Source organism: Falco peregrinus, chromosome 11 (assembly GCF_023634155.1).
Source record: "Falco peregrinus isolate bFalPer1 chromosome 11, bFalPer1.pri, whole genome shotgun sequence".
Taxonomy (NCBI): Eukaryota; Metazoa; Chordata; class Aves; order Falconiformes; family Falconidae; genus Falco; species Falco peregrinus.
Genome location: NC_073731.1, coordinates 6,115,406 through 6,141,210, shown reverse-complemented (window position 1 = coordinate 6,141,210; position 25,805 = coordinate 6,115,406). Strand labels below are relative to the sequence as shown.

The 25,805-nt window shown below is 38.6% G+C and overlaps 1 protein-coding gene across 7 annotated transcripts in view; it reads right to left on the bottom strand.

The window, feature by feature from the left end:
- PLCB4 (phospholipase C beta 4) overlaps positions 1–25,805 on the bottom strand; it is a 208,597-nt gene that overhangs the window by 3,137 nt on the left and 179,655 nt on the right. For all 7 annotated transcript variants that reach the window (XM_055816320.1, XM_055816321.1, XM_055816319.1 and 4 more), the window contains 7 exons: positions 21,466–21,581; positions 16,948–17,023; positions 10,597–10,772; positions 5,891–5,992; positions 4,089–4,146; positions 3,600–3,686; positions 1,457–1,493 (listed from right to left, as the gene is read on the bottom strand). In XM_055816320.1, coding sequence (XP_055672295.1) covers positions 1,457–1,493; positions 3,600–3,686; positions 4,089–4,146; positions 5,891–5,992; positions 10,597–10,772; positions 16,948–17,023; positions 21,466–21,581 — 652 coding nt within the window. The remainder of the gene's footprint in view (positions 1–1,456; positions 1,494–3,599; positions 3,687–4,088; positions 4,147–5,890; positions 5,993–10,596; positions 10,773–16,947; positions 17,024–21,465; positions 21,582–25,805) is intronic.

The window sequence follows — 25,805 nt, the reverse complement described above, 5'->3', positions numbered from 1 at the left end:
CTTCTTGAAAAATCTAGCAGCCCTGTACTTTCATAATCATCATCATCATCTTGGGGAAAAAAGTAATTATGATAATAGCAAAGCAACTGTCATAAATATGATTAAAAATTAATCAACGCTCTTCATTTAAATGAGTTAAAAGCTTGAAAGTAATGAAGAAATAATTTTAACATGAAAATATGGAAACATAATAAATAAATCAATATGTACAACCTCTTCTGAAATGTTGGCTGGATTTTGCCTGTGTGTGAAATGAAATTCCAGATAAAACAAAACCCTGTGGTTGTTTCTTAGTGACTCACACATTTCATGTTTTAGGCTTGCAACTTAACTACTGGCACAGCGTCCTACAAATATTCTGCATGCCAATGTACGGTGTACAGAATTATTTCAGCAAGAACTTGGCTTCAAAGAACACATTAGCATAGGACTAGGATACCCGTTTTTGCTCATCTGAGACTGGTTCAGACAGTGGATTCTGACGTGGACACACAAGCACAACACTCAAAGACAAGCCTCCTGGAAGGCAGTGTTGAAGCTAAAGTGAATTCATGAAGTGAGTGGCAGCTAATGGACTCTTGCTTTCAAGATGCTTGTTCTCTAGTGAGATCTAAGAACCACAGACAGTAAAAGAAGAATACAAATATTTTTTCCTAGCTTAATTAATGCTTCCCTCCCCCCCATTATATGTCTATAAATAAATATTGAAGCGGGTGCTGTCAGCCCCAGGGGTGCAAGATGTTATCAATTCAAGAAAGTCATTCAGATCAGGCAATACTGTACAACTGGATGTTCAAGCCTAATGCAACTATTTCCCTTGGTAAGACAGGGGTTAACAGAGATTTCTGGCGAGTGACGATTATTTAGGAAGCCACAGCAGCACAGCCACACAGTAAATGTAATTGCCGTACCTTGTAATGTGTTGGATTTTGAAGTGTATTTTAAAGTGCTGGAAGCCTCCCTTCTTTAGACACTAAAAAGCTGTTTCTAGCTATCTACTCTGTATTTCGCTATTCTTAGCATGGAATTACTTATTTTGTTACCATACTAATATATGTGGATACCCTTTGTCTGACTATCAGCATTAGCAGTTAATCGTATGTATGCTAACACTAAAATAGTTTTCTTAGATCAATAGACACTTCTCACAGACAGTTAAGAACTCTAAGCATGTCTTTCAGTAACGACAGCTAATGTACAATACAAGTTAATCTCTAAATATTTCCTCTGCACATCACTGTTCATATGCATCTGAATTTGAGATGCTGAAGCACAAAATACTGTTAATATTGTGTCAGGCTCAAATATCTGTGTGCAAACAAGTTTAACATTGTGTTCACTATGTCAATGGTACTTCCCAATGGTTGCATTTACGAGGAGGGCTCCAATGGTAATGATTTAATTTAGAAGGAAAGCACACTGAAATAATAGCTCACTTATTATACATCCATCCTACCTTGTGTTTGAGACACTGCATGACAGGATTTCAAAAGCTGTTTGTACAAAAATAATAATGTCAAAATTGAGTAATACAACAAGAAGCAAATTAAATGAATGAAAACTGAAGTGAGATTGAAAAATTAATGCAAGAAAAACATACATAAACAAAAACAAATTTAAATTCATAACAGTTTGTACTGAAGGCAGTTTCCACCCAGAATTCTACTTTTCTAGATTGTATATTTGTATGAAAAAATTTCTTCTCTTGCTTAATCACATTTTGAAATTCTCATCAAATGAATACCACCTTTATCTTGATCCAACTAACTTTCATACATCAATGTATACAACAATGAAACCAGACCCAGCTGGGGGTTTGCACTGGTGCACTTTTGGGGCTAAAACAAAGCAGTCAAAACAGCAGGTATGACAATACATGTTCTGATGGATCAAATTAGAGTGAATTAAATAGCTGTTAAGGGCTACCCCTGTGGTGGAGGCCACCACATGCCCACTCAAAAGTGATAACCAGCATGTGAATGATCCTACTCCATTAAACCGATGGTTTAAGCTGATTTCATCTTTGCACTGAAGTGGGAGCACGAGCAACCTCGTGTAGACTGCTACCATCTCTCGGCAGTGGAAAACGTAACCCCAGGTGAAGGAAGTATCCAATTGCTGAAAGAGGTGCCTCCTTTAAATTTGCACGTATTTCCCAGCAACCTCCATCCCCTATACATAACATGTTTATCACATAGTGGTCAAAAGCACAACTATAATAATTTCCTCTTGTCCTTATGTTTTTAAAAAATGGATTCAAAGCCCTCTAAAGCCAACGGAAAGAAACCACTAATGACATCTATCTCTAGATCAAGCCCATCATTTTTTGTCAGCTAGCACAGTTACAGTGAGTTCTCCATCACACTCTCTACAGTGGCACTACAGATCTGCCGCAACCCAGCTGCCTCCCCCGGGGTACCCGCCTCCCTCGCCTTTTGTTTATGTGCAGATACTGCTCAGAAGTAGGCTGACTGACAGGTCCATTCATGCTGGCATCTACAGAAACCCAGTGAGGAAACAGAACAGGAATTTTGGTTGTGGTCCAGAAGGGAGGTGGAGCAATAGGAACATAGAGCCATGGTGGCTGGGGCTTGGTGGTAGCCACTGCCTGTGACCCTACAAGCTGTCACCTCCCTAGAGGTTAACCAGGCTGCAGCTTTTGGGGCTGTAGGACTCTCTCCTGACAGTGGAAATGCTCGATCTGCACGTACTCTTTTCTTCCCTCCCCTTCTGCAAGATGGCTTTAGTTCACACTGTAATGCCTGCCAAGAGTGTTCAAGTTCTGAACATTTAATAAACAAAGTAGTAAGTACATAGCTCTTGAAAGTAATGGGTATTAAATGCACCCCTTTGCTCTCCACTCATTGAACTGCTGGGTATATTCCCCTTGCAGTTTACATTTGTGCAAGTGCACTACTGCAAGTCCATGCAATTATTACAGCTCTGCTGGCTCAACTCTTCGGCAAGGGAACTGCTCAGAACATACTGTTGCTTCTACCAGAAATAAGATTAGAATTTTCCTTTCCTTGCCAAGTAGTTTTTCAATTAAAAGAAAAAAAAAGCTTATAAACTAACAGAAAATAATAAGGTATTTTAATTAGGAAAGGGTGTACTAATACAGATAAAACTCCCCATGCTACTATAAATCTCTAGAATTCAGTTCAAACTTTCTCTTAAGAGTTCAGAGATGCTCTGTATATGTTCCACTTCCATTTTTCAATCAGCACTAGAAATTAAGTTCCAAAATAAAGGACATATTTGCTTGAGATACTTTTTGGAAATCATTAAAATGGATAGGCTGGGCCTTTTATGACTGTCATATCTAGCTAACAAGTATCAATGTGGCTGAACAGCTGAAAGGACAGACTCTGGCTACTCAGTCTAGCTTTCACATGTTTATCTGAAAAAAATCTGGTTCTGTATTGTTACTTAAGTCTCCTCACCTCTTCATTTTAACTCCCTGAGTAGGTGAGTGTCGACAAACAAGGTCATTTTCCCAAGTTTGGTAATGACTTACATTCAGAAGCGCACTACTCAGCCTGATTCTGGTTACTGTTTTCACTAGCTTGCTTTTCTTTTAAGCCTTTAAAATAAGATACCTGCTCATTCTGCTTCTCCAAGACTTCTAAATGCTCAAGTTGAACTTTTTTCAACTGATCCATTTCCTTTGACTGCTTCATTGCCAGCTGTAAGCAAGGGGAAATAATAGGGGGAAATTAACACATTATTAACAAGCAAATTAAAAACTTACTTGAAACACACATATATGCACTGTCTTGCCCCATTTGGATGGCAAAAACTTCACAAGGCCTATTAAATCACCCAATCTTAAGAAAAGCTATTAATATAATATACGTATAGCACACATTAGATATATTACAGAAAAGTAGCAAATACAGAACAATTAATAGGAATTTTGTTAATTTAAAATATCTTCCTCTTACATAGATGTTAGATCTTTTACACTACAAGTATGTGGAACAAAAAACAAACATCTGTTTGTTTACTACAGCTGGATTCTCAACACAGATAAATAAAAATGAATATCCAGAAATAGTGTCCAGTGACTTTGTCAAGGTTATAGTTACCCTTTTTCTCTCTTCCAGGAACTTTTTTGTGTTGCTGCTGTTCAGTTCTCTGACTCGCCTAAAAAAATGCAAAATGTTGTCCATGAACACTCAATGAAAAAAAGAAACCCAAAAGCTGCAAGAGAGAGGATTACAAACTCATAAGGTATATTTAGGTTTCTGATTATCTGTACCACGTGGGACTAATGGCAAATTGTACTCTCCTCGCTATGCACCTTTATATTTAAAGGTTTCCAAATACATTGACAGTCTGGTTAAAGACTTGGGAAAAAAAAAAAAAAAGACAAGACTGTTGTGAATGAAGTTTGCTTTTTCCATTACTTAAGAGTAGTGGACAGAACTTAAAAAAAAATTAATCTTTGCATCCTTTACTGCACTCTGCTGTTAATTCATTTTGATACATAAAAATGCTAAATCTCTAAACAGTGGTGACAGAAATATCATCTGATGATCTTAAGTAAAGTTACAGCTTACCAATGCTGTAAGGCTCTTAAAGCTGTTATTTAAGCAAAAAGTATACAATTAATATCTACATAAAATACCTAACTGCAAAGTGTCTCTTCCTAAGATTTCTGTCATGAAACATACCAAAAATAGTTCAAAGAGCCAAATCAGACTAATTGCAAAGCCTGAAAACCAGAACTACATTCAGCCTGCTTTCCAATCTGGGAATAGATTTATCTCAGTCATTAGTGGAGGTCTTACATTAACTAAGCACGCCATTACTAAGGGCTCTGACAACTCATCTCCCTGATGAGCCAGCAGTGTGTGACATTCAAGGGACTTAGATCAGTGGGTATGAGTTCAAGCCTTTTAACCAAAATAGCCTGGTGCCAAGGAGGGAATGTAAAAGAGGGAAGAAGGAGCCAGATAGCAGGCCCAAAGTGAAGAGCAAACCCTGAAGGTTTATGAGATGCCATCACATAGACTACTTTTACCTATTTCTTTGGAAACTTTTAGGATAAATAGAAGAAGCTCAATATAGCTATAATGTAGATCAGTCCTCCAAAAAGTGCCAGTAGCTAGTACTGGCAAGTGTCTCTCCAAGTCTCTCAAGTCAGTTAAGACTGTCACCCGCAAATGTGCTGTGAATAACCCACTTTTGCAAGTGCAGCAGCTCCATTTTGCTGAGCCTGGATGCTGGCCAGGTCTCCAATGCCAGCAGATAACAAGGAAGAGAGACGCAGGAGTGGAGTAGCAACACCGGTCCTGTTGTGGAGTAACATCTCCTGCTTCTTCATTCCTATCTTCCATCACCCTCTCTGCTGACTATCATCGGTTTTAGCACTCCTTTCTTCTGTTCCACCTCTCCTCTGTGTTACCAGTAGATGAGGGAGAAAGCCTTTCACTGGCACCACCTCCTGTGTTTTTTAGTGATGCTGCTTCTCCAGTTATTATAACTCTAACTAGAATCAAACCTCAGGTTCCCTTTTCAGCATAGCCCTCATTTAATTTAAAAATCAACAGCAAAAACAATATTATGCACTTTTAAGTAAAATCATTAAAACCCTTACAGATGTGTTTTGATTTAATAGTGTCATTAGACCTACACCAGTCAGTCACAGCTGATGAGTATAAAGAACTTTTTTATATCCCCGATTAAGGCATTACATTTATTAAAAAAATAAATACGATAAAAGCAACATTTTCCCCAAAATGGTAATCTAAAAATATATTCAGCACAATCATTAGACATTCTTTCCACGCATACAAGCATGGTTTTAATAGAATTAATCCATGAGTTCACCTGTCAGCCTTTGACAGCATTCTTCCCTTCTCAGGAAGCGAGATCTGATACTTACCTCTCTCTCTCAGCTTTATTCTTGATAGATTTGTCTTGGCTTATGGCTTTGCTGTTCTCCATAGATATTTTAGCCTGGTTGGCACGCATTTCCTTGCTTTCCCTAGGCAAAGCCAAACAAAGTCATTAATGCTTAAGATGCAATTGTTGTTGAGGTTGGTTTCTTGACACTACTCTACACTGTGGTTAATTTTGTCCTTGCATTGACAGAGAAGAACAAAACATACAAAAATTGTCTTCCTTTGGGTAGACTTTACGCGATTTTAGCAAACATTCAGAAATCTCCATTTGTTCAAGAGAATATAACCAGAAAGATCAGTTTAAAGCATTTTTATATTTCGAATGTTACGGAAGTGTGTAACTCTCCTTTCTCCTTAGTATATTAGAGTTGTCTGAGTATAAGCTACTATTAGCCATTTAGAAAACGCAATTTGTCTTTCAAAGCTGCCAAAAAATTTACAAAACCTGCACCGCACTCAGGACATGACTGCAATATGAACAGTAATAATATTTGCTAGCTGTGGTATGAGCTGACAGATTTCCTTTCAAGACCTCTACTTTGGGACTGGAGAGAGCCCTTTAGTTCAGACCATGGTCAAACTTGTGTTCGGTTTCTCCTTCTGGCTCAGTGAACCTTGTAGCCTTTTCTGTGAAACCAGATAGCTTTAACAGGAGGGTGGCAATCACCTTCCAGGGGTGATCTCCTGAGTCGTGTGGTTTGCCTTTGGAGATAGAAAACCTCTGCAGTGTTTCAGCCAGTATAGTAGAAAACCAGAAAAATAAGTAAATAAATATCCTGCTGTTTTAAAAAGAAAAAAAAAAAGATCATGATTCTTTGTTGGGAGTAACAGCACAGATGCTGACCTTCAGAAACAGCTTATGAACTGTGAGTGAGCAGGCAGCTTTTCATCACTCTGAGTAAGCCAGCCAGGCTCTAAAAGGCTGTCCCTGAAGGCTAGCTCTTGCTTTCTGCCTGCTTGGCATTCCAGCACTTGCAGCTCTTGATCTTAAGTGCTTATTTAAGCAGGAATTATATACGGAAATTAGACAGCAAATAACGGATTGTAAAATCCCCAGTAGTGCATAAGCGTCTAAAAGTTACCCATCGCAAGCCAGGGCAGTGCCTTAGTCTCTTTTTCTGGACAGCAACTAGACTGCTAAACAATTATTGTACTAATTAACCCCAAATTCTAAGTATTTTGTATGCACAGGAGTGTGGCACAGAACAGAGCGCTTAATGAAATGTTGTCATTGAATCTTTTTTAGCTTGCTTTCATCTCTAAAAGACATTAATCATTAAGTAGCATGAGGACTTACAATTTTCCATAGTTTAAAATTTTTACAAAAGAAATGCAGTGCTTTTTTTTTTTCCTCCAAGAGTTCATAAGGTGAATCATTTCCTGAATACAGATTCAGAAGTGGTGGTGTCACAGCAAAAATTAGATTGGGTTCTAAAAAAATCTTGCATTGGGAGTACATTTCATTCCATCAGTCCTGCCTCCAAATAAAAGCTTTTGTTTTCTATACTGAATTTGAAGTAATTTTCAAGCACACTAAGTTAAGAGCAGTACTGAAATAATTTTTTTTTATTACTGTGCTCAAGTATATGAAAAAAGTGTAGGTGTTCAAAATGATTTAGCATATTTGCATCAGATATAATTTTAGAGTGAAAGAAGTTAAGCGGATTACAGGACTCCTGTGCATCACCGATGATTTCAGAATGAGGCGCTGGCCATGGATACGGCTGAAAGAGCCAACACATCGAGATGCACCAGTTTCCCTATTTTGCCAGCTATAACCTAGCTCTGAGGTGCACTGCTGAGGGGTCCTGCTGGGTGTGTTGGGTTTTCACTGCTTCCAAGGGTAAAAGGTATTATTAACAGAAGAAATGAAAAATATTATCTTCCTTTTAAAATTGTCCAGAAACAACTGTAGGGATTGCTCCTTGTTTCTAAAACAGCACTTCTTACAGACAAGGCCAAAGTTCTAAGGTCAGTCCACTGCCCAACTGCCTGGCCCCTGCAGAACACCCCCCGGCTCACCGAGTGGTGCTGATGCCTGTAGCCACAGTTAACTGGAAGTAGTAGATAAGCCAGGATGGTAAAGAAAAAAAAAAAAAAGGATTCTGAAAAACTTGGCACATGAACTGCAAGATTTAACTGCTGACCACCTACTGTGTCACATTGACTGCGACTCCGACATTTATACAAACATGCCTTTTAAAGGGATACTTATCTTTAAGCATCTCAGTCTATCTTTGGAATTTATACATATATTTAGATTCCATTAAAGTGCATTAACATGTTATGTCACCAGTATTGTTTGAATGACTAGAAATCTCTTCTTCTATTTAAAAAAAAAAAAACCGACCACCACAAATGATTTTTCTTTCTCTTTCATGTTATTTTATCTGGAGTACATAATGCTTGCAAAGAACAGCTTCATGTCCCCAGTTTCTGAAATGCTTCAAGCTTACTACATCCCAGTCAGTAAAGCTAACCCAGTCTGGGGAAGCAGGGGGCACAGCACCCTCAGACTTCAATAAAGCTTCAGATTTTTAATAGTATCTATCTGCTGTCTTTTGCTTTGTTTTTAAATGAGCTCAAAGCACAAACTGTAATTGCTTTTTGTACTGCACATGGAGGGAAATGTCTACCCTACAGCAGATAACTATATCATTTTAACTTACTGATCTTTCCCACTAGCTCCGTGTCCTCTGTTGTGATAGCTAACTCATTACCTCAGCCCGCAGACAGGGAAGCGGTGAGAACAGCATGATGAGAGCATGGTCCACCTCCCATGCTGCTCTCAGACAGATCCTTTTTGCCCTATGGTTACCCGAGTCGTCTCTTGGCTGTTACATACATCTATACAGATAAATGCATATCTATACCTACACACAATATATTCTATTAAAAAAAAAGTTTATCAATTATTAAGTGTAAAGTCTCTTTGGGGAATTATTATTCACATTTCAATATTTCACATTCCAAATTCTTCTGAAATATTCACAGATTCAGACACAGTCTTAAATTGTTTTAAACAGGAAAGTCCCCATTTTGCACATTTAGGGGTTACACAAAAATTCCCAAATAAGAAGAAACACACTGAATCACAATGAATAAAGCAGAAAGAATTTTGAAGGTTATAACTACTGCGATAGCTGAGAAGAAAAAAGTTCTCAGTATTTATCAGGATGTAGATTTTTAGGTCTGGTTCTCAGTAGCTCTGAAAATAGAACAATACATGGACTAAACACAAATCATTTCTAGTAAGAGAACAAGATCCATTACTAAGAATACAAGAACTAGTTACAAGAAACTATATATGACTCTTTAAACAGATACACAGAAATTCTAAACCAAAGACAAAAACGATGAGAGAAAAAGCTTTTAAAAAAATTTAAACTTTGCCCTACTGTAGATATAATAGCTGCCTACAGTGGCAGCCTTTCACAAGTTAAGAGAATAAGGCAATATGTATGGAAAAGAAAAAAAACACCTTACTTTCCAGGCTATATATTAGTAGATTATCTTCTAAGCATTGTAGTGAATTTCAAATAGGATAGAAAACGGGACACACTCAAAAAAAAAAGAAGTGATGTGATTTCTCTTGGCTGATGCAGCCAGGTATGATTTACAGATACATTACCAAGTATTGCACCTTCCTCTGGCTACTATCTTTTGCATGATGCATTTGTATTATAATTTAACAATTTCTGGACTTCAGTTTTGACTGGGTATGTATTGCAGGACAGCTTGAATAGATGGGTTAACACAGAGATTAACATAAAGATGAGCTCACTAAAAGCCTTTTGCTGGGACAATTCTCTGTTGGATGGAAAGCTTGCAGGTCCCAGCATGTGTTCTCTCTGATGCAAAGATAAGCTCGATTTTTTTACTCAGGAATTTCAAAAATCATTTCAATTCCCTCTTCAAATGTGATTTATTTATTCATTTTCCCACATACTTTTTATGTGAAAGATGCTGAAGACAATTACTTATGAATATATATATGTATGAATATATATGTATGTATGTACACACACATTTTGCATTCATATGCTTTTAGGCTGCTTTGCATAATAGATCACAGCATTAAAAAATTATTCCTCTACTTACTATCATTTTTAACACTGAGAGTATGATGTGTATTTAATTTCATTTAATTTCAAATGGGCAGGATGGTTAATTAAAAAAGCAACAATAGTGTCATGCAGTATCTTCTGTATTGCCAGTGATTAGGACAGGATATTGCATGAAGATAATGTACCAGTCTAATGTAGTTTATCCTGCTACCCATTGTTTTTATGATCTCACTTTTCATGGATCTTTCTTATAATTACTAGTGCAATAAATATGAGTCCGCAACTGCTAGCGGCTCCAAAGGGTATTTCCATATCTGATACTTCCATTTCCAGCCTTTGAATGGCAGCTCCTGGGTAAAGTCTAAGCATACCCACAGCTGATGCAAACTACCACTGCTTCACCGCATCTGCTGCCTCTAATGAAGTTCCAATTATCTAAGCCAGCTAAGCAGCCTGTTCCTGCATCCATCTAAATCTTGTATGATCACTTCTTTCACTGCTATCATGCATACAGCCCAGTATCTTTGACAGCAGTACAGGAGCTATCAACACAAGAAACTAAAACATAGAAAGCAGACATAAACCAAGTCCTCATCGTCAGGCAGCGCTGCCCTGCTCACCTGTCATGTGAAAATTTTAGCTGCTGAGTTTGTTGTTCATGCACGTTAATCAGCAGCTTCTTCAGTAGTTCACACTGTTGGTTCAAGTGTAAATCACGGATTTCTTGCTCTTCGGCACTGTGTGTATTGATCATCTCAGACCACTCTTTCGTGTGCTGTGCCACAATCTCTTTGACCTGTAGAGAGGTAACAGCAGCTTTGCTAGAGGTTCTCAGATAGGCTAGGAAATCAACTATTACTGCTGCTGAAGATGTTGCAAAGACAATCATAAAAAAGGTTACAACGAATGCAGCTAAACTGTGAAAAATGAAATTACACAAATGAATTTGCTTTATAGAGTAACAAAGCCACTGAGGACACTACCATGGATTGCAAAAACAGATGTAAACCAACCCCTACTATTAGGACTGTATTATCTAAAGTGCCCTGAATAAATTAGCTGCATTTATGCTCTTGACTGTACTACTGTTATTTTAAAACCTTCTCTAACACTGAGTTCATAATAAAACGGTTTCATATTTTTGGTTGCCAAGAAAAAAATAAATGTATTAAAAACACTGAAATTAACAATCGAAAAAACCTAGCGAGTGGGATTTCTCTGAGGGCTTAAATACAGTCTTCGATTTTGTGGAGACAGTTTTATAAACACAGTCAGTTTACAGAGAAATCCTGTATTCAATACAACCTGAATCTGAGGATGGGTTCTGTATCTTTGTTTTATATTCATTAAGTCAGCAGGCAATCTGACAAGTATTCTTCTCTTGCTTATCTCCTAAGACTCACAAGAATAATGAGATTTAAGTTTTGGAACGTTCCCAAGAGACAATATGAGGAAGTCTAAATCACCAGAGTTGTTATTGTAATAATATATTGCACTTAATGATTTTGAAAATAAGCTAATAGAAAAATATATTTTATTATCCTTTAATAATTATCTTTGGGTATTTTGACAAGCTATTCTACTTTTCCATAAATGGTACACAAAACACGCCTCACAATAAACCTATTTTCAGGTGGTAATTTCAACTGCTACTATGGTAACTAATAGCATCTGGGTCATCCTCTATGAAAGCTAAACCTTAATTCCTCAAATCAAAAATTGCCCCCACATTGCTCAGTAAATGACTGACGCCAGTATTTTAGGTGTGGGCCCATATGTGGCTCTGCACAACATGGAACAGACCCTCCCGCACATACTGATGGTGGCAAGAGAAGAGGGGACCTTAACAGCCCCGGTCTCCGTTCTGCCCTGGAGTGGCTCCTGAAGGCCCTCCTACACAAAGCTCATGTTGTGCAATAAAGCTGGGCTCCTAACAGAACAAGAAAAAAAGGAGTAATTTTGTAACAGATCAGGGTGACCATCAGTATCCGAAAGCCAGACTCGCATTTAACTATAGCTACATTGTGATCCCATATCTAAACAGATCCCATAGGAGGCAGAAGCAGCTGACAGAGCTACCTGGAGTTTCCTGCAGCTGTCAGAAAACAACCGAGGCATTTTGAGGCAGGAGATCGCTACGACTAATATAGGCCTAATTCATCAGGGTGTTTAAGAGTGAGTGTATGCCCAGCAACATGAGCCATGCTCATTTCTGTGCGTGTGGGCAAGTGCACTACCAACCCAGAGCCTATCAGCTATGAAGTGATAATACACTGAAGCATGCAGAGCAGTTAGCGGGAGTACTATTTTAGTAAGATGTTCCTAAGGCAGCACTGCCTTCGAGGCCAGAAAACCAGGAGGATTCAGTTTTAAAATGGGTCAAAATAAATGCCTGGTGTTGGTAAGAAGACAGACTTATTTTTCAGATGAAGTTTTTGAAAGGTTGAGGGGCAGACACTCCAGTTCACCTCTGGCACCCACCTAAGGCACTTAAGTTAGGACCAAGTTTAGTCCAAGCTCCTTGTGTTGCCGATGCGAGAAGTTGGGCAGTTTCAAGGCAGGATTTATCACACCTAAATGGAGATGTCTCTGATGTCTACTGGGCCTCAAGAACCTAGACACTTCAGTTAGGCTGTATGAATCTCCTCTCAACAGTGACCTCACTTAGCTTACCAGCCCCAAGGGAGACCTAGAGTGGACTTCAGGGGAGATAAAAGTCATAGCTGAAGTTCGTGGGAAAACCCACTCCTTATTTATTTATTTTCAATGCAGAGCTTCCTGATGGAGTCAGCTTCATCCATGATTTGGGGTACAGGTAGATCTAAAGTCCTGAGTAACTGGGTGTAATTGGGATCACAGCAGCAGAAGGACCACAAACTCAGACAACATCTATGGTCAGAATGTCAGAAAGTATTCCTATTTTAAAAAGACAAGTACTATTATGTGACCCAGGAAGCAGGCAGAGCCAGCAGCACATCACACCTGTGTACCACACATCTTGGCACAGAGACCAACCCTTACACGGACTGGAGATTCAAATTGCCTTCCTGCAGAGAATGCTCTGACTGGGCTCTGCCACCCTTCCGACACCATAAAATTGTAGTGGGAACTGTGACAGAGCTGGCCAAGTATCCTCCTCCACCGCTTGCTGCTGTGCAGCTCTTCCATACATTCTTCCAGTTACGACTGGGTTTCAGACTAATTTGAAGTATTAAAAAGTGCAGGGGATATTACCATTAGATCCGATTCCTAGTCACAATAAGAGCATTTTACATTGCCGTAAAAGGACAGGCAGGCATTCTAGTAAACAAAAAGAAGAGTTTGATTTTATTTAAATCCTCCTTACGCTGTACAGGAAATGCAAACCAACCTTTGTGTAAAAAGAATTGTGACCTCACCAACCAGTGAAACAAATAAATGTATAAATAGTGGCAGCCATGGTGAAAGTATTTTGTGACTTAACTGCAAAAAGCATTTACAAAGCCCAAACAAATGCAGACTCAAGGGCCTGCTGCAAATTAATAATGTGATCATTGTTTTTAAAAGTTAACGTTATACACTACAGAGGAACACAAAAGCAAGAATCCTGAGTCTCAGGTACGCTCATACCAAAGAATCATAGAATATCTCGAGTTGGAAGGGACCCATAAGGATCACTGATTCCAACTCCCAAAGAAGAAATCTACAAGGAGACTTAAGCACAGCAGTACTTTTAAGTATTTAATCTGAGAAGATAGGGAGTAACAATGATAAAAAAACCTGCCCATGTTCATCGACAGATGTGCTAGTGGTGTGCTACTAATTTCAAAATCAGCATGCAGTCTAAGAAGCAGGTACAGCTCCTTGTAAAACATGTTTTTCTCTAGGGGTGGGAAAGAAAGGGATGATTTCTTAAACATCCTGCAGGCTGAAAGTCTCATTTCAGATAGAGCAAGTTATAACCTGATGAGAAGGATGTAAGGGATTTGCCAAACACCAGTTAGAAGACTTGAAACATGCAATTTGGCTCAGATTCAGCAGACCTTAGAAGTCATGACCATCAAAACAACTGAAATCAAATTTTGCTGCAGATCTGTGATACACTTCAAAGTTCCGATGTAGTAAATTCAGTGTACATCCCTGCTTTTCTCCCGTTTATTAGCATCATAGTTAAAATGACTATTTCATTTGCACTGGGCTGTGCTCTTGTCCTACTTTTCACTAGTAAGGTAGATTTGCCTATCCAAAAGGATAAGAAAAATAACCATTAGCTATCTTCTCTCTTTCCTGTTCTACAGACCGTGTTTGCAATCCTGTCCTTTCATCTGTTTCTACACTGGGCCTAAGAGACTAATTAAAATCTTGATAAGGAACTTTCTTTCACGCAGCATATATTCAAGATGTTTGTTTAGTCATCAAATTCAAGCAGGAATAATCTTTGAAGTACTCTTTCCTTTTTTCTTTTCATCCTCTGCCTGCTTGATAGAGGGACCTACTTTTTTAATGCAGGGGAGTAATTTGCATCTGCTAGGTTAATTGTGTGTGATGTACACATTGGGACATTCAGATCTAATTTAAGTATCTTATGCCAAACTTGGGCTGGATGTTTCCTCATGACAGGAAGACTTCCGTAGATGAAAAGGTCTCTTTGGTACTGAAGATATACATGCACATTGCGACACACAGTTGCACTGGAGGACATGAGCTGTAATTAAAACTGAATTATGGTACAATCTGATTTCAAAATTAGTGGGCCAAATACTGAGAAATGCTCAACAACTGTTAATTAATCAAACTCCCACTATATCAGTGTAATGCATTCATGTCTCAGAATGTAATCTAATTTAATTGCACATAGCTTCATCTAGGACAAAAGTTAATTTCCCTATAGGTCTAAAGCACTGTTTTCCAACCTGTTACTTGCAAACCGTTGAACAGTCTCCAGGAATAATTCAAGGGCCCACACGTGGCAATTGAAAAGGAAGTCAGTCTGTGAAAGTGCTAAAATCAGCACATGATCTGGACAATGCTGGTGGAACCACGGTGAGCAAGACATTGAAAATCACTGACCTAGAGAAAAGCACCAAAGCAGAAGACTTGCAGAGGAGTTCTTTGTGAATTATGCAATACACAGAGGCCTGGCATTTCAAAGGAGCTTACATTTAAGGCTCCTTGGAAAATGTCATCCTAAAACCAGACATGGGAGTGGACAAAAATCAACCATTATTGCAGGTATGGATTAAACTGAAGGGAACCAGTTTGCAAGCAGGATTTTAAAAGGAGCAGAACTCAGAAATGTATTTGTGGAAAGGGAAAACATGAGTCACATTTATTGGATTTGGAAGATTAATGAATGCTTCGATGTCTCTTGTGTACAAATCACAACTCTTAACTCCAGACTGTAAGTGACACAGGTGAGAAGCAGGGATCACAGTGAAAATTTTTCTACACCATGTAACTTCAAATGCGTTTGGAGCTTATGTTTGGATGACTGGGAGCTAACGCTCCTCAGAGTTTATTTCACTAATGAATAAATTTTCTTTCTTTCTTTTTTTTTTTTAAGTTGTCAATAAATTTGGTTTTATTTAAGGAAACTGTTCTGGACTTTTATATAATACTTAATTTAATACTTATAATAGTTATAATTTATTTATATTTATAATGTATTAATATATATTAGTAGGGCCCGAAGTAACAGGACAAGGGGTAATGGTTTTAAACTAAAAGAGCATAGATTTAGGCTAGATATTAGGCAGAACTTCCTTACTGTGAGGGTGGCGAGGCACTGGCACAGGCTGCCCAGAGAAGCTGTGGCTGCCCCATCCCTGGCAGCGTTCAAGGCCAGGCTGGATGGGGCTGGGAGCAGCCTGGTCCAGTCGAAGTGGCAGGGGAGCGCACACTAGATGATCTTTAAGGTCCCTTCCAACCCAAACCATTCTAAGATTCTCATAGGCAAAGGAGATGGGGAGATGAGAGACTACACTAGGCTTGATTGCTGGGGTTTGTCCTACATCTTTGGCTGAGTAAGCAGCAACAAGGAAGAAACCTTGCTTAGAAAACCAAGATCTTCTCCACATAAAATAATAAAAACAAAGTATACAATTAGGAGAAGAAAAAAATAAAATTAACTTATTCTAGGCTCAAAGATGTGGCTGCTTTTGTGTGTATTTTCTCTACTTGTCTGATTCTTTTCACAGGTTTCAGCTTTTACAGTAACTGCTGTACCGTGGTCAGTCTCCTGTACTCTTCTCCCTCCAGATCATTTTGTACATGAATGAGCCTTCTAGTATACCTGCCACCCTCTAGTCTAGATCTTTCAGAAACCTGAAAGCATGTTAACGGGTGGTAGATAAAACTTGCAAAGGGAATAGGAAGTCAGTGAGCATAGTAGTGGTATAGAAGTACAGAGGAAGCAGCTCGAAAAGCAACTCAGTGTGAGCCATGAATTGCAGGCGGTGAACAGCTTTTTCAAATGAACTGAGGTTGAGTCTCAGAAGACTTTTCTTCTCCAGCACCTTGGAGAAAACAATGCAAATAAGTAACGGACTGAAAAATATTAGAAACAAGAGTCACTCGATTCAAGAGCAACTTGGACGACTCCTCCCCTAAGAGACATACTAGCAAGTGTTGTCCATGGTGACAATGATGGAAAATGAAAAAGAAACTTCTTTATGTATCTATTTTGGGAAATTACTTAGCATCCAAATTTCATATATCACATATTCTCTTTGCTTAGCTAGAACCAACACAAATGACCAGTTTTCATGAGGCATGTGAATATTGCACTTTCTTCAAAAATTCTAAAAGGGCAGGAAATTGACGTTGCTTTTAAGATTTTTTTAAGAAACACTTTTAGACACTCAATTACTCCCATTCTTTTCAACATGTTATTATTGCTGAAAATCATTCATGTGTTTCCAAAAAAATTAACTACCACTTGAGTCTCAAAATCTTTCAGATGTCGCATGTGTTAAAATTGGCTGTTTGCTTACCTTAGATTTGTGATCTGATGTTAGTGTCTGAATTTTAATTTCCGTTTCTTTCTTCAATTCAAGACAATTACTTCCTCTAAAAAAAGGAAAATTGCAGATGTGTGCCACAAGTTAAACATCTTCCCATTCAGTCAGCTTTTACTAATTAAAATGTTAATCAAAATTGAAGTGCTGCAGCATATTGGAACGAAATTATTTCTTCTGGCAATTTATTCACAACTTACAAAATATTGTTGGATTAATGATCATTCAATTCAAACACCACACAATTAATTCTAGATTGGCCCAGCAATTATTCTGTTGCTGAGGATATGTCAGGCATCTCCATTTATGGCACTTGATTCCTTTTCCAGGCTTAAAATACCTAGCCAAGAGAAACCAGTTTCTGCCCGAAAACTTCCATGCACATTCACTGCCTTGCTGTGATTTTACACTCCGTTTTAAAAGTAATTTTTTGCCCTCTTTTTTTTTTTTTTTTTTTTTTAGTTTGAGGCAAGGAAACCTAAGACGTTTGAATAACCACCTCATAGAGCAATTTGGGCATACTACATTTGAATGGCTATTGAAAGTGCCCCTCTGTGAGAAAACAGAAGTGAACAGGTTGCGAAGAAGGGGCCTCATTCCCCTTGCAGACCACACCAACCCATGTGGATGAATCCAAGCCATTAGATGCCTCCTATGACTTGGGAAGAAACAAATCTTGACAACAGCCCTCAGTCCTGCAACAAGCTGAATACAGCACAGCCTTTGCATCTGAGAAGTTAATGGTGTTGAATGCAAGTTGCAAAGCTTGTTTAGTGCTGGAGGAGCGGATGATTTGAAGGATCATGCTGGCAAAACGCCTGCAGAGGGCCCATGCTTAAGCTCCTCTGATGTGCCTTGGGGGTTAGCAGATGGATGACATCTACCACTCGCCCACAGACTTTCCTTCACTAAGCCGTTACCTGGGCTGCGCACTAGGTGGGACGGATGTACAGAAAAAGTGTTCCATTGCAGCTACAACAGGAATTTCAATTACTGTCTCGCCAAAGTCAATACATTTTTGAAGGCTGACAGGCTCAGCCTTTACCAATGTTCTTGTTCCCTTTTTTGCAGTGAAGGGTTTTTTTACAACAGAATACAAATTCACACATTTCAAGTTTCTGGGGTTTTTTTGTCTGGAATAATACAATATATTGCAAGGAGTCTATTTTAACATTACTGTAATATTTTTGTGACAGATCATCTGCTGATGTAGAATGTCGTAATGCCACTGAGTGGATGGAGCCACATTCATTTTGTCATCTGGAGCTTGCACTAATCAGAATGGTTATTGCTTGACTGCAGTAAAATTAATCCATGTTTGCTCTAGAAAAGGAGATTTATGAAACTCTTAGCAAATTTAAATCCTATTTTAATATCAAACTACTGCTAAACTTATGGAAATTAGCAGCAAATTTTATCATCAAACAGAACCAGGAAAGCCCTTACTGAAAACAGTAGTGTGATGTGTCTTGTGTTCTCAAGGGCCACCAGAAGATCTAGTCATCTATTTTCTAGTATTAGCAAGGACATTTTTGTAGAGATTTCTAGCACTCATTTGACACTTTGGAAGTAATATAAAGGCACAGAGAGAGGTTCTGACCACTATTACCTCTGCCATCAGAGTCTGGCTATAATTCGTATACGATATGTCATACACTACGAAAGAGACTGCTTCTTAAATGAATCAAACATGTTTTATCCCAAATTAGTTTAACTGGTTCAATCACTGGACTTTCCAGAATCCCACATATCAAAATCACCAGCTGATTACTCCTCTGGAAATGCAGCCTTCATTGTATCTCAAGGCAACTTCCAGACAGGTTGGACAGAACGAGAATTGTCCCCAACTGCAGTGGCATAGTCTATGGTTAAAACCATCGAGTCACAGCTGGGAACAAATACCCCATGCCACATGTCCATGCTCACACACATACACACATGTATTTATGGACAGTCCTGATAAAGCAGAAGGTTCTTTACATGCCCTCAACTCCTTTTCAGAGTGAGAACATGAGCATATATATCCCCATAAGCCTCTCTGAAATTTGTAAACATTTGAAGTGTACAACAGAAATAGCACAGGGAGCAAAATCCTGTCCATCTGTCAGTGAATTAGCATGTGATTAAAAAAAATTTTCTACTTTGCTGAACAATATGCAGTTGACAAATGTCACACCATGTGGCAGAAATGGACCACAAAAAACTGCACAACAACATCAGAAGAGAAAGTCTTCTATACACCTATCAAATAATTTTTTCAAGAAGCATCTGACAATTTCAATATGAATGTCTTTAGAACACATTTTATATGTTCTTTTACAAATGTTATTGCTTGTAAAAGTTCAAAAATGATAGCCAAGCAAACGCAGCATGTCCTGTACTCACTGAACGCAGGACTCTGGATTCATCAGGTCGCTGCAGTTCAATGAAGTCTTCAAGTCTCAACCAATGTGTTCACTTTATTTAAGCATGTCCTTAAATACACTGCACACTCGGGGTGAAGAGAAGCATGTGCCAAGTACCTTGCTGAATGGGCTTTCCGGGCTGCACACACAATGACCCTGAAGGAAGCCCTTAAAACACTTTGATACAGAATTTAAAAGTGTTTTCACAAAAAGTCTGTGCTGATACTGGATTTGATTTGGCTGTTAATTAGATACCAATAGTTATTCTTGTAACAGGGAAGAGCTATCAGATGACTGAACTCTGGAGTCCAGGCAAAGTATGGAGTCATGGTGAGGAACCATATTTGGCTGTGTATTGGATCAGCTTCTGGAGTAGTCATTTCCCACTTTTTTTTTTTTAATGATAATTTAAAACTGCTACAAAGGCTTTGACATCCATGTGAGAAGTGTTATAAAAAAAATAAGAAAAGACACTGCAAGTAGCCAGTGAAGTGATCTCAAACTGAGAATCAAATTATCAACTGCTTTTATACTTGGTTACTCTGGAAAGCATTGCTACCCAGTGCTTTCCACTATTTACTGCACAGAGACAGCCATTACCACCTTTACCTTTCCGACAGACCTTCACTGGCTGTTTTGTCCAGACAGGCAGAGGCACTGGCTTCTTCTCAGGCCAACAGGAATACTGGTTTGTTACTTTTCTGATATGAAATTCTTAAATACCAGAGAACGGGGAAGCCTTTCTCCCCCTACAATAATTACGGTGCAATGTCCAGGGCTTAGTTCACTGCCACTGTAGTAAACACCCTGGCTGTAATTATAAATCCAGCTATACCAATAACCTTCTGCTGTGTTATATTCAATGGAAATTGAATCAAACCCACATTAATTAGTTCTGTAGTTGTTGCCTCGCCGTTTGGGGTAGTATTTATCTGGAAGGAACTACTTGGATTAGAAGTATGTGGGTGCTTACGGTTCTCCTTTCTCGGACAAAAAAACCCAATGTGAGCTTTATAAAGAGTTTGTGAGCTTTTCATAATTTAGTGAGGAGAAGTCTCCTTACCTTGTTTACTGCTGAGAGTCCTATTTCTGTTCCATTGCAAGTTTATAATATGGACACTCAAAAGCCACTGCCATTCCAAGTAATTTATAAACCAAAAAGTATTTGTGGAAGAATCCAATGCCAAAAGGCTTCTATGTTCAGTATGCAGTAAGTTGGCTGCCAATTGTTGTTGCCAGATGACAACAATATGAAATTAAGGCTAACTATTAGCGTAGCTTGATACAGAGCTAAATAAAGTAATTCCTGCTTTAAGTCACAGTATTATAGTATGAACTGCTGTCTCAATAAAATGCCAGTCATAGGGTGAAAAGTGGAGAGGAGAAACTGCTGCCAGGTTACACAATAGCAGCAAGGCAACAACAGGTCCTGCTACGTAACTCCAAATAGGACTGAGAAGGACATTTTATTATTCACCAGTATCTTCCAGGAACTTTTCTGGGACAATTGAGAGATTCACACAGATAATGTCCCAGGCCATCAGCAAGTGAAAACCAAACCAGCTTTACTCAAGTCAAAGGAGTAATACTGATTTATTCCAGCTGAGGATCTGAAGGGTTTTTTTGTTAAGAAGAAATTTCAACTTGACAGCACAGCAAAACTGTATTATTCTAAAATGTTCAGAATTTAGAAGCCAGCTTCTTCTTCAAAATCAAATGGATGCTACTTTCTGGTCATTAGAGAGAGCTATTGAGGACTTCAGTTTGCTCTCACTGAGCACAACAGTGACATTCCCTGGGGAACACGGTGAGAGCAGGTCAGACCACAGAAATAAAAGTCTGAGGCAACTTCCATTTTACTTTTAAAACCCTGATAGTAGAAGACTAGAGAAAGGCAAAGTCAGTACAACATTTGTGGCCCATTGCTAGAGCCTTCAGGCAGCTCACACACAGTTTGAGGTAGGATGCTGGTTCAAGCTGCAATTCATTCATGTGAATGACATTTTAATTAATGTTTTATTCCAGACCAGAAAAGCATAAAATCTATTTTAAGTCTAAAAAAAAAAAATATTTTAAAATAGTATCTTACCCCTTCTTCTTGATTGCCTTCTCTAACATTTTCTCGTATGATACCTTTTCTTTATCATATTGTGCCACTATTTTGTCAATTTGTGTGCAGTGCAACTTCTGCATAGCGCTGTGCTCCTGGAAAACAGTAGGACCTTACAATTAGGTTGCTGGATTTTTAATGTTTAGGTTTTTTACAGTGTAAAAATATCAGTGTACGAACAGATAACTTTGACAATGGAATTTGATCTGGTTAGTCATCTGGTATTAAAGGTTCCAGATATTCCACCATAAGCCCTAATACATTTCTTCTTTGTTTGAAAAGTGAAAATCTGTAGTGGACCTTAAAAGATATCACATGCCTTAAAACAAAAGAATGATGGGGAAAAAAATCTTTTTGAATAAATGTCCATTTAAGTCCAATGTAAAAAATCAGTTTTACAAGCTCAGATCATATTGTTCAAAGTTTCTGAACGCAGAGGAGAACAAAACTCAACCCAGCCCCCCCTTTCCTCTATGTTTCTCGTACAGAATACAGTGCTAGCCCCTTGGCCACTGCAAATCAAATAGCTCCAAGTCCAAACATTAGCTAAACCCCAAATTATCAAAAACTGATATTCTGAAGATCTGGCCTGTGACCCCTAATGACAGCAGCAATCTTATCACCAAGAAACTCCACCTTGACGCACAGCACCTCCCTTTGCAAGTGACAGCAAGCTGTGCAATACAACTTTCAACTACACATGTAATCTGCACATAACCATTGCCCCCTGTTTTCCCCCCGCCCCCACCCCATCAAACAGTACAGCATATGGTCATAAACTGGACATACAGGGCTACCTGTGGTGTATTACACATCAATGCTAACCTGCTATTACTACTATAGTTATGTGACTTACATCGGTGGAGTGGCAGAGATGGTTATCTATGGAAGGGGAGGAAAAAACTGTTCCTATGTGAAAAGATGAATTACCAATGCATCTTACACATTTGGGTCTAGCATACAGACAGCTCCTCTCCATTACAAGACTGTACCAGAAACAACACACTTAGTGCCTACACGTAGACTTCATTACTGAACTTGTCTTCACATTCTCTTTTACCAGAACAGCTGCTCATAACGATGCAAATATTTAACTACCACAGAGAGCACTAAATATTGAATTTACATTACAATAGGAAACATTGTTTGTTAATTTACGTTATTTTATTAATATTCAATTGTTCCACATTTTATCTAATTGTGGCAAAAAGCCTTGCATTAATTAATATGGCCTCTTCCAGAACTTTATCACTATTTTGTTTCATAGCACATTCTGCATTTATTCTACCCTTGCTATTCTACTGCTCTTTGTTGTTATTTCCTATACACCTGTGTTTGCCTTATCACTGTTTCTTTCTCTAAAAATAGTAATTAAAAGACTTTTACGTTCAATTTTACCAAAACATTAATACAAATGCTGTCATGCTCTTAAAAATCTAGCCCTGAGCTGTACCCAAGCACTCCAACATCTGCCAAGCACTTCCCTGGGGAACACGTAGCGTACAGCTTCCAAATTTTGTATTTAGAGAAGGGAACTGAATTTTCTGTTTTACAGAGGATTTAAGGGGAAACAAATAGACTCCATCAATACTAAAACATGCCGGCTTCACCAGGGAGTATTTACACTGACTAACCAGGTAGGAAAAAATATGGACTGTGAAAAGAATGATGTAAGTTTGACAGTACCAGCCAGCCCCAGGTGAAGTGACTGAGAACATGTCTCAAATCACCCACTCTCCTCTAGATGAACAGAACAATACAGTTCTTGCTATAAAAGACTAAGCGCAAACATTGCAAAGCATGAGACATCTGCCCACTCGTGTGGCACTCGTCTATAATCTGGGAAGGCACAACATGTAGAGCCAGAATCCCTGCTTTTCCCTCAGGACAGCCATGATTTAAGCCTTCTCTCTGTCACACACACACTGTTATCTTTTGCAGACTCCCCTCTACTACTACTTAGTGCTCATGCACAACCCTGTCTTGTATCCAGAACAGATATATTGTGGATGACATCCCCCTCATTTCCTTCCCTGGTCCTCCTCCCCACCCAGTTCATGGAACATGCATTTGTCTGTGCACATTATCACCACAGCTGGAAGAAGAAGATGGGCTACTAAAAACCTCCACATGCAAGGCACAAAGAGTACCAGGAGCCAGCTCCCTGCCAGAGGTCCCTTCAATTAAATACCCCTGAGCCCCTGGAACACTGTCTAAAATGGGTTAGCTGATGTGAGTTTGATTTTCTGTCTATGCTCAAAGGAAAATTCATCGCAGCTAGATGCTGCAGCCCAAACTTCTGTCAAGATTCTAAGAAATACGAGTAGCTTTGTAGCATCTTAAAACACCCTCTGTACATTTTGTTTTCAGATGCAAAGTTTCAGGTGTTAACGTGTTCTAGACTGATTCAGAATGTTTGCAGATAAAAGCCTCCTCAGCTAGGTCTCTCAGGATTTCCTCAAGTCCATTGAATTTGCAGTTTGAATTCACATGCCTTTTGCATGAGCATATTCACAAATTACATTTAATGATTATATCAGAAACTGAAGCCACAGTTCAGCCAGGGTTCTGAAAGGCCACCTAACTGTCAGAAAAAGACTAATCACAGCAAGACTATCCATGGGAAAAAAAGAAGAGTGTCATATGCAGTTCCGGGGGTGCAGGAATCACAACTCAGTCTATTGAAGAGAAGAGGAAGGGAGTTCCTATGATAGAAACTGTTATTCCTGCTAGGTATCTCCTGAAAGCAACACAAATACTCCTGTGTACAACTGAAAACTGAACTCTGGAGGAGTCTCATTACAGAATACAAAAATGAGGAAATCCAGAAAAAGAAACTATCAGTTCCAAATCAACAATCCATCTTGCAGAACTTAATGTCGCTTTTGCATTGTGAAATGGAGATTTTTTTTTTTAATGTTCTTTTTTTACTAGGCTTTATTTAAAACTATACATATATTCTGTGCCGATATAAATTCTGGGATTTCTATTTCTGAGTGGTAATTATGCAGTTCTGGTTACTGTCTATGGCTGTATTACATTCCTTAAGGGGTCACTTGTGACTATCACTGCCTTGTCTGAAACTGCTAGAACCATATACCTCTGTCACCTCTTGTACTGCTGACTGTTAGAGAATATATCAAGATAATCTCTCACTATCCTTCCTCTTCTGTCTAACCAAAGAAGCACAAAACCTACGTGACATCCCTGCAAAGTACTAAAATTCAGTAACAGCCCACAGAAGCAGGCTGCTAACAGATGAAATCAGTGTCTGAGACTCTTATATATGCAACCTCTCCTTGCCTTTATAGCCCATCTACCTGAGATCCCACCCCAGATCATTTACCTAAATGGTACTCAGCTACCTTGATAAAAAAAAGATAAATACCAATGGACACCACTCAGATATATCAGCCATTTTGCAGTTGCACAGTAATATTCACAGTGGGAGATTAAAGTTACTTCAGGGAATGTAGGCAGGAAATACTTTACTTCGAAAGCTGCCCAGTGTAGGTTTTTTTATACATGCATTGTTTAAAGAAAAATATTCCTGCAATATGCAGAAGTGGCTGGACATACTATTTTAAAATCATCAAAAGCACAAGTTACCAGACTGATTCAAAAGAATGTTATTGGTAATATGGAATTTTTTAAAAATGTGACTACTATATTAATTTCCCACTGTTTTTCAAAAGTCTAACAAAAGGAATACTACAGTGTCCGAGGTTGATAGCTTGCAAAATAAGCACCACTACAAAAATACTGTTTTGTTTGTTGGCAGTCCTGTCTACTAGTGTCAAAAAGGTAATTTCATATGTTTGGATTTTAAACAGACCTATGAAGCATAGAATATATTTGTTGCTTGTTTACTTTGAAGATCTTGCTGCTACTGCCTTACTGTCCCTTAAATAATGGCAGTATTTTAGATGAAATAAAAGAACACAATCCATACATGGGCTAGCAGTTTCAAACTCCTTGCAGCAGCTGCTAATTTACTTTAAAGTGACAGAACATGACCATGATGAAATCTGTCATGCAGACAGAATCCCTGGGGCCCAGTCTTTCTGGTACCAGCTTCTCAGATCCCACTGATTCTTGTGGCACCTCAATAATCATAGGTAATAAGATAATGCTGATAGTCATTTCTTTGTAAGTAGCTTTTTTTTTTTTTTTTTTTTTTTCTAAATTCCCTTTGTGGATGTGAGGATTCTTGAGAAAGCTCATTCATTTCTTGACAAGGACACTTATTTTATTCCTCTTTCTGTCCTAGCCTAAAGAACCAGCTTTGCTCACTGTCCAACAGATGACAAAGAATTTGC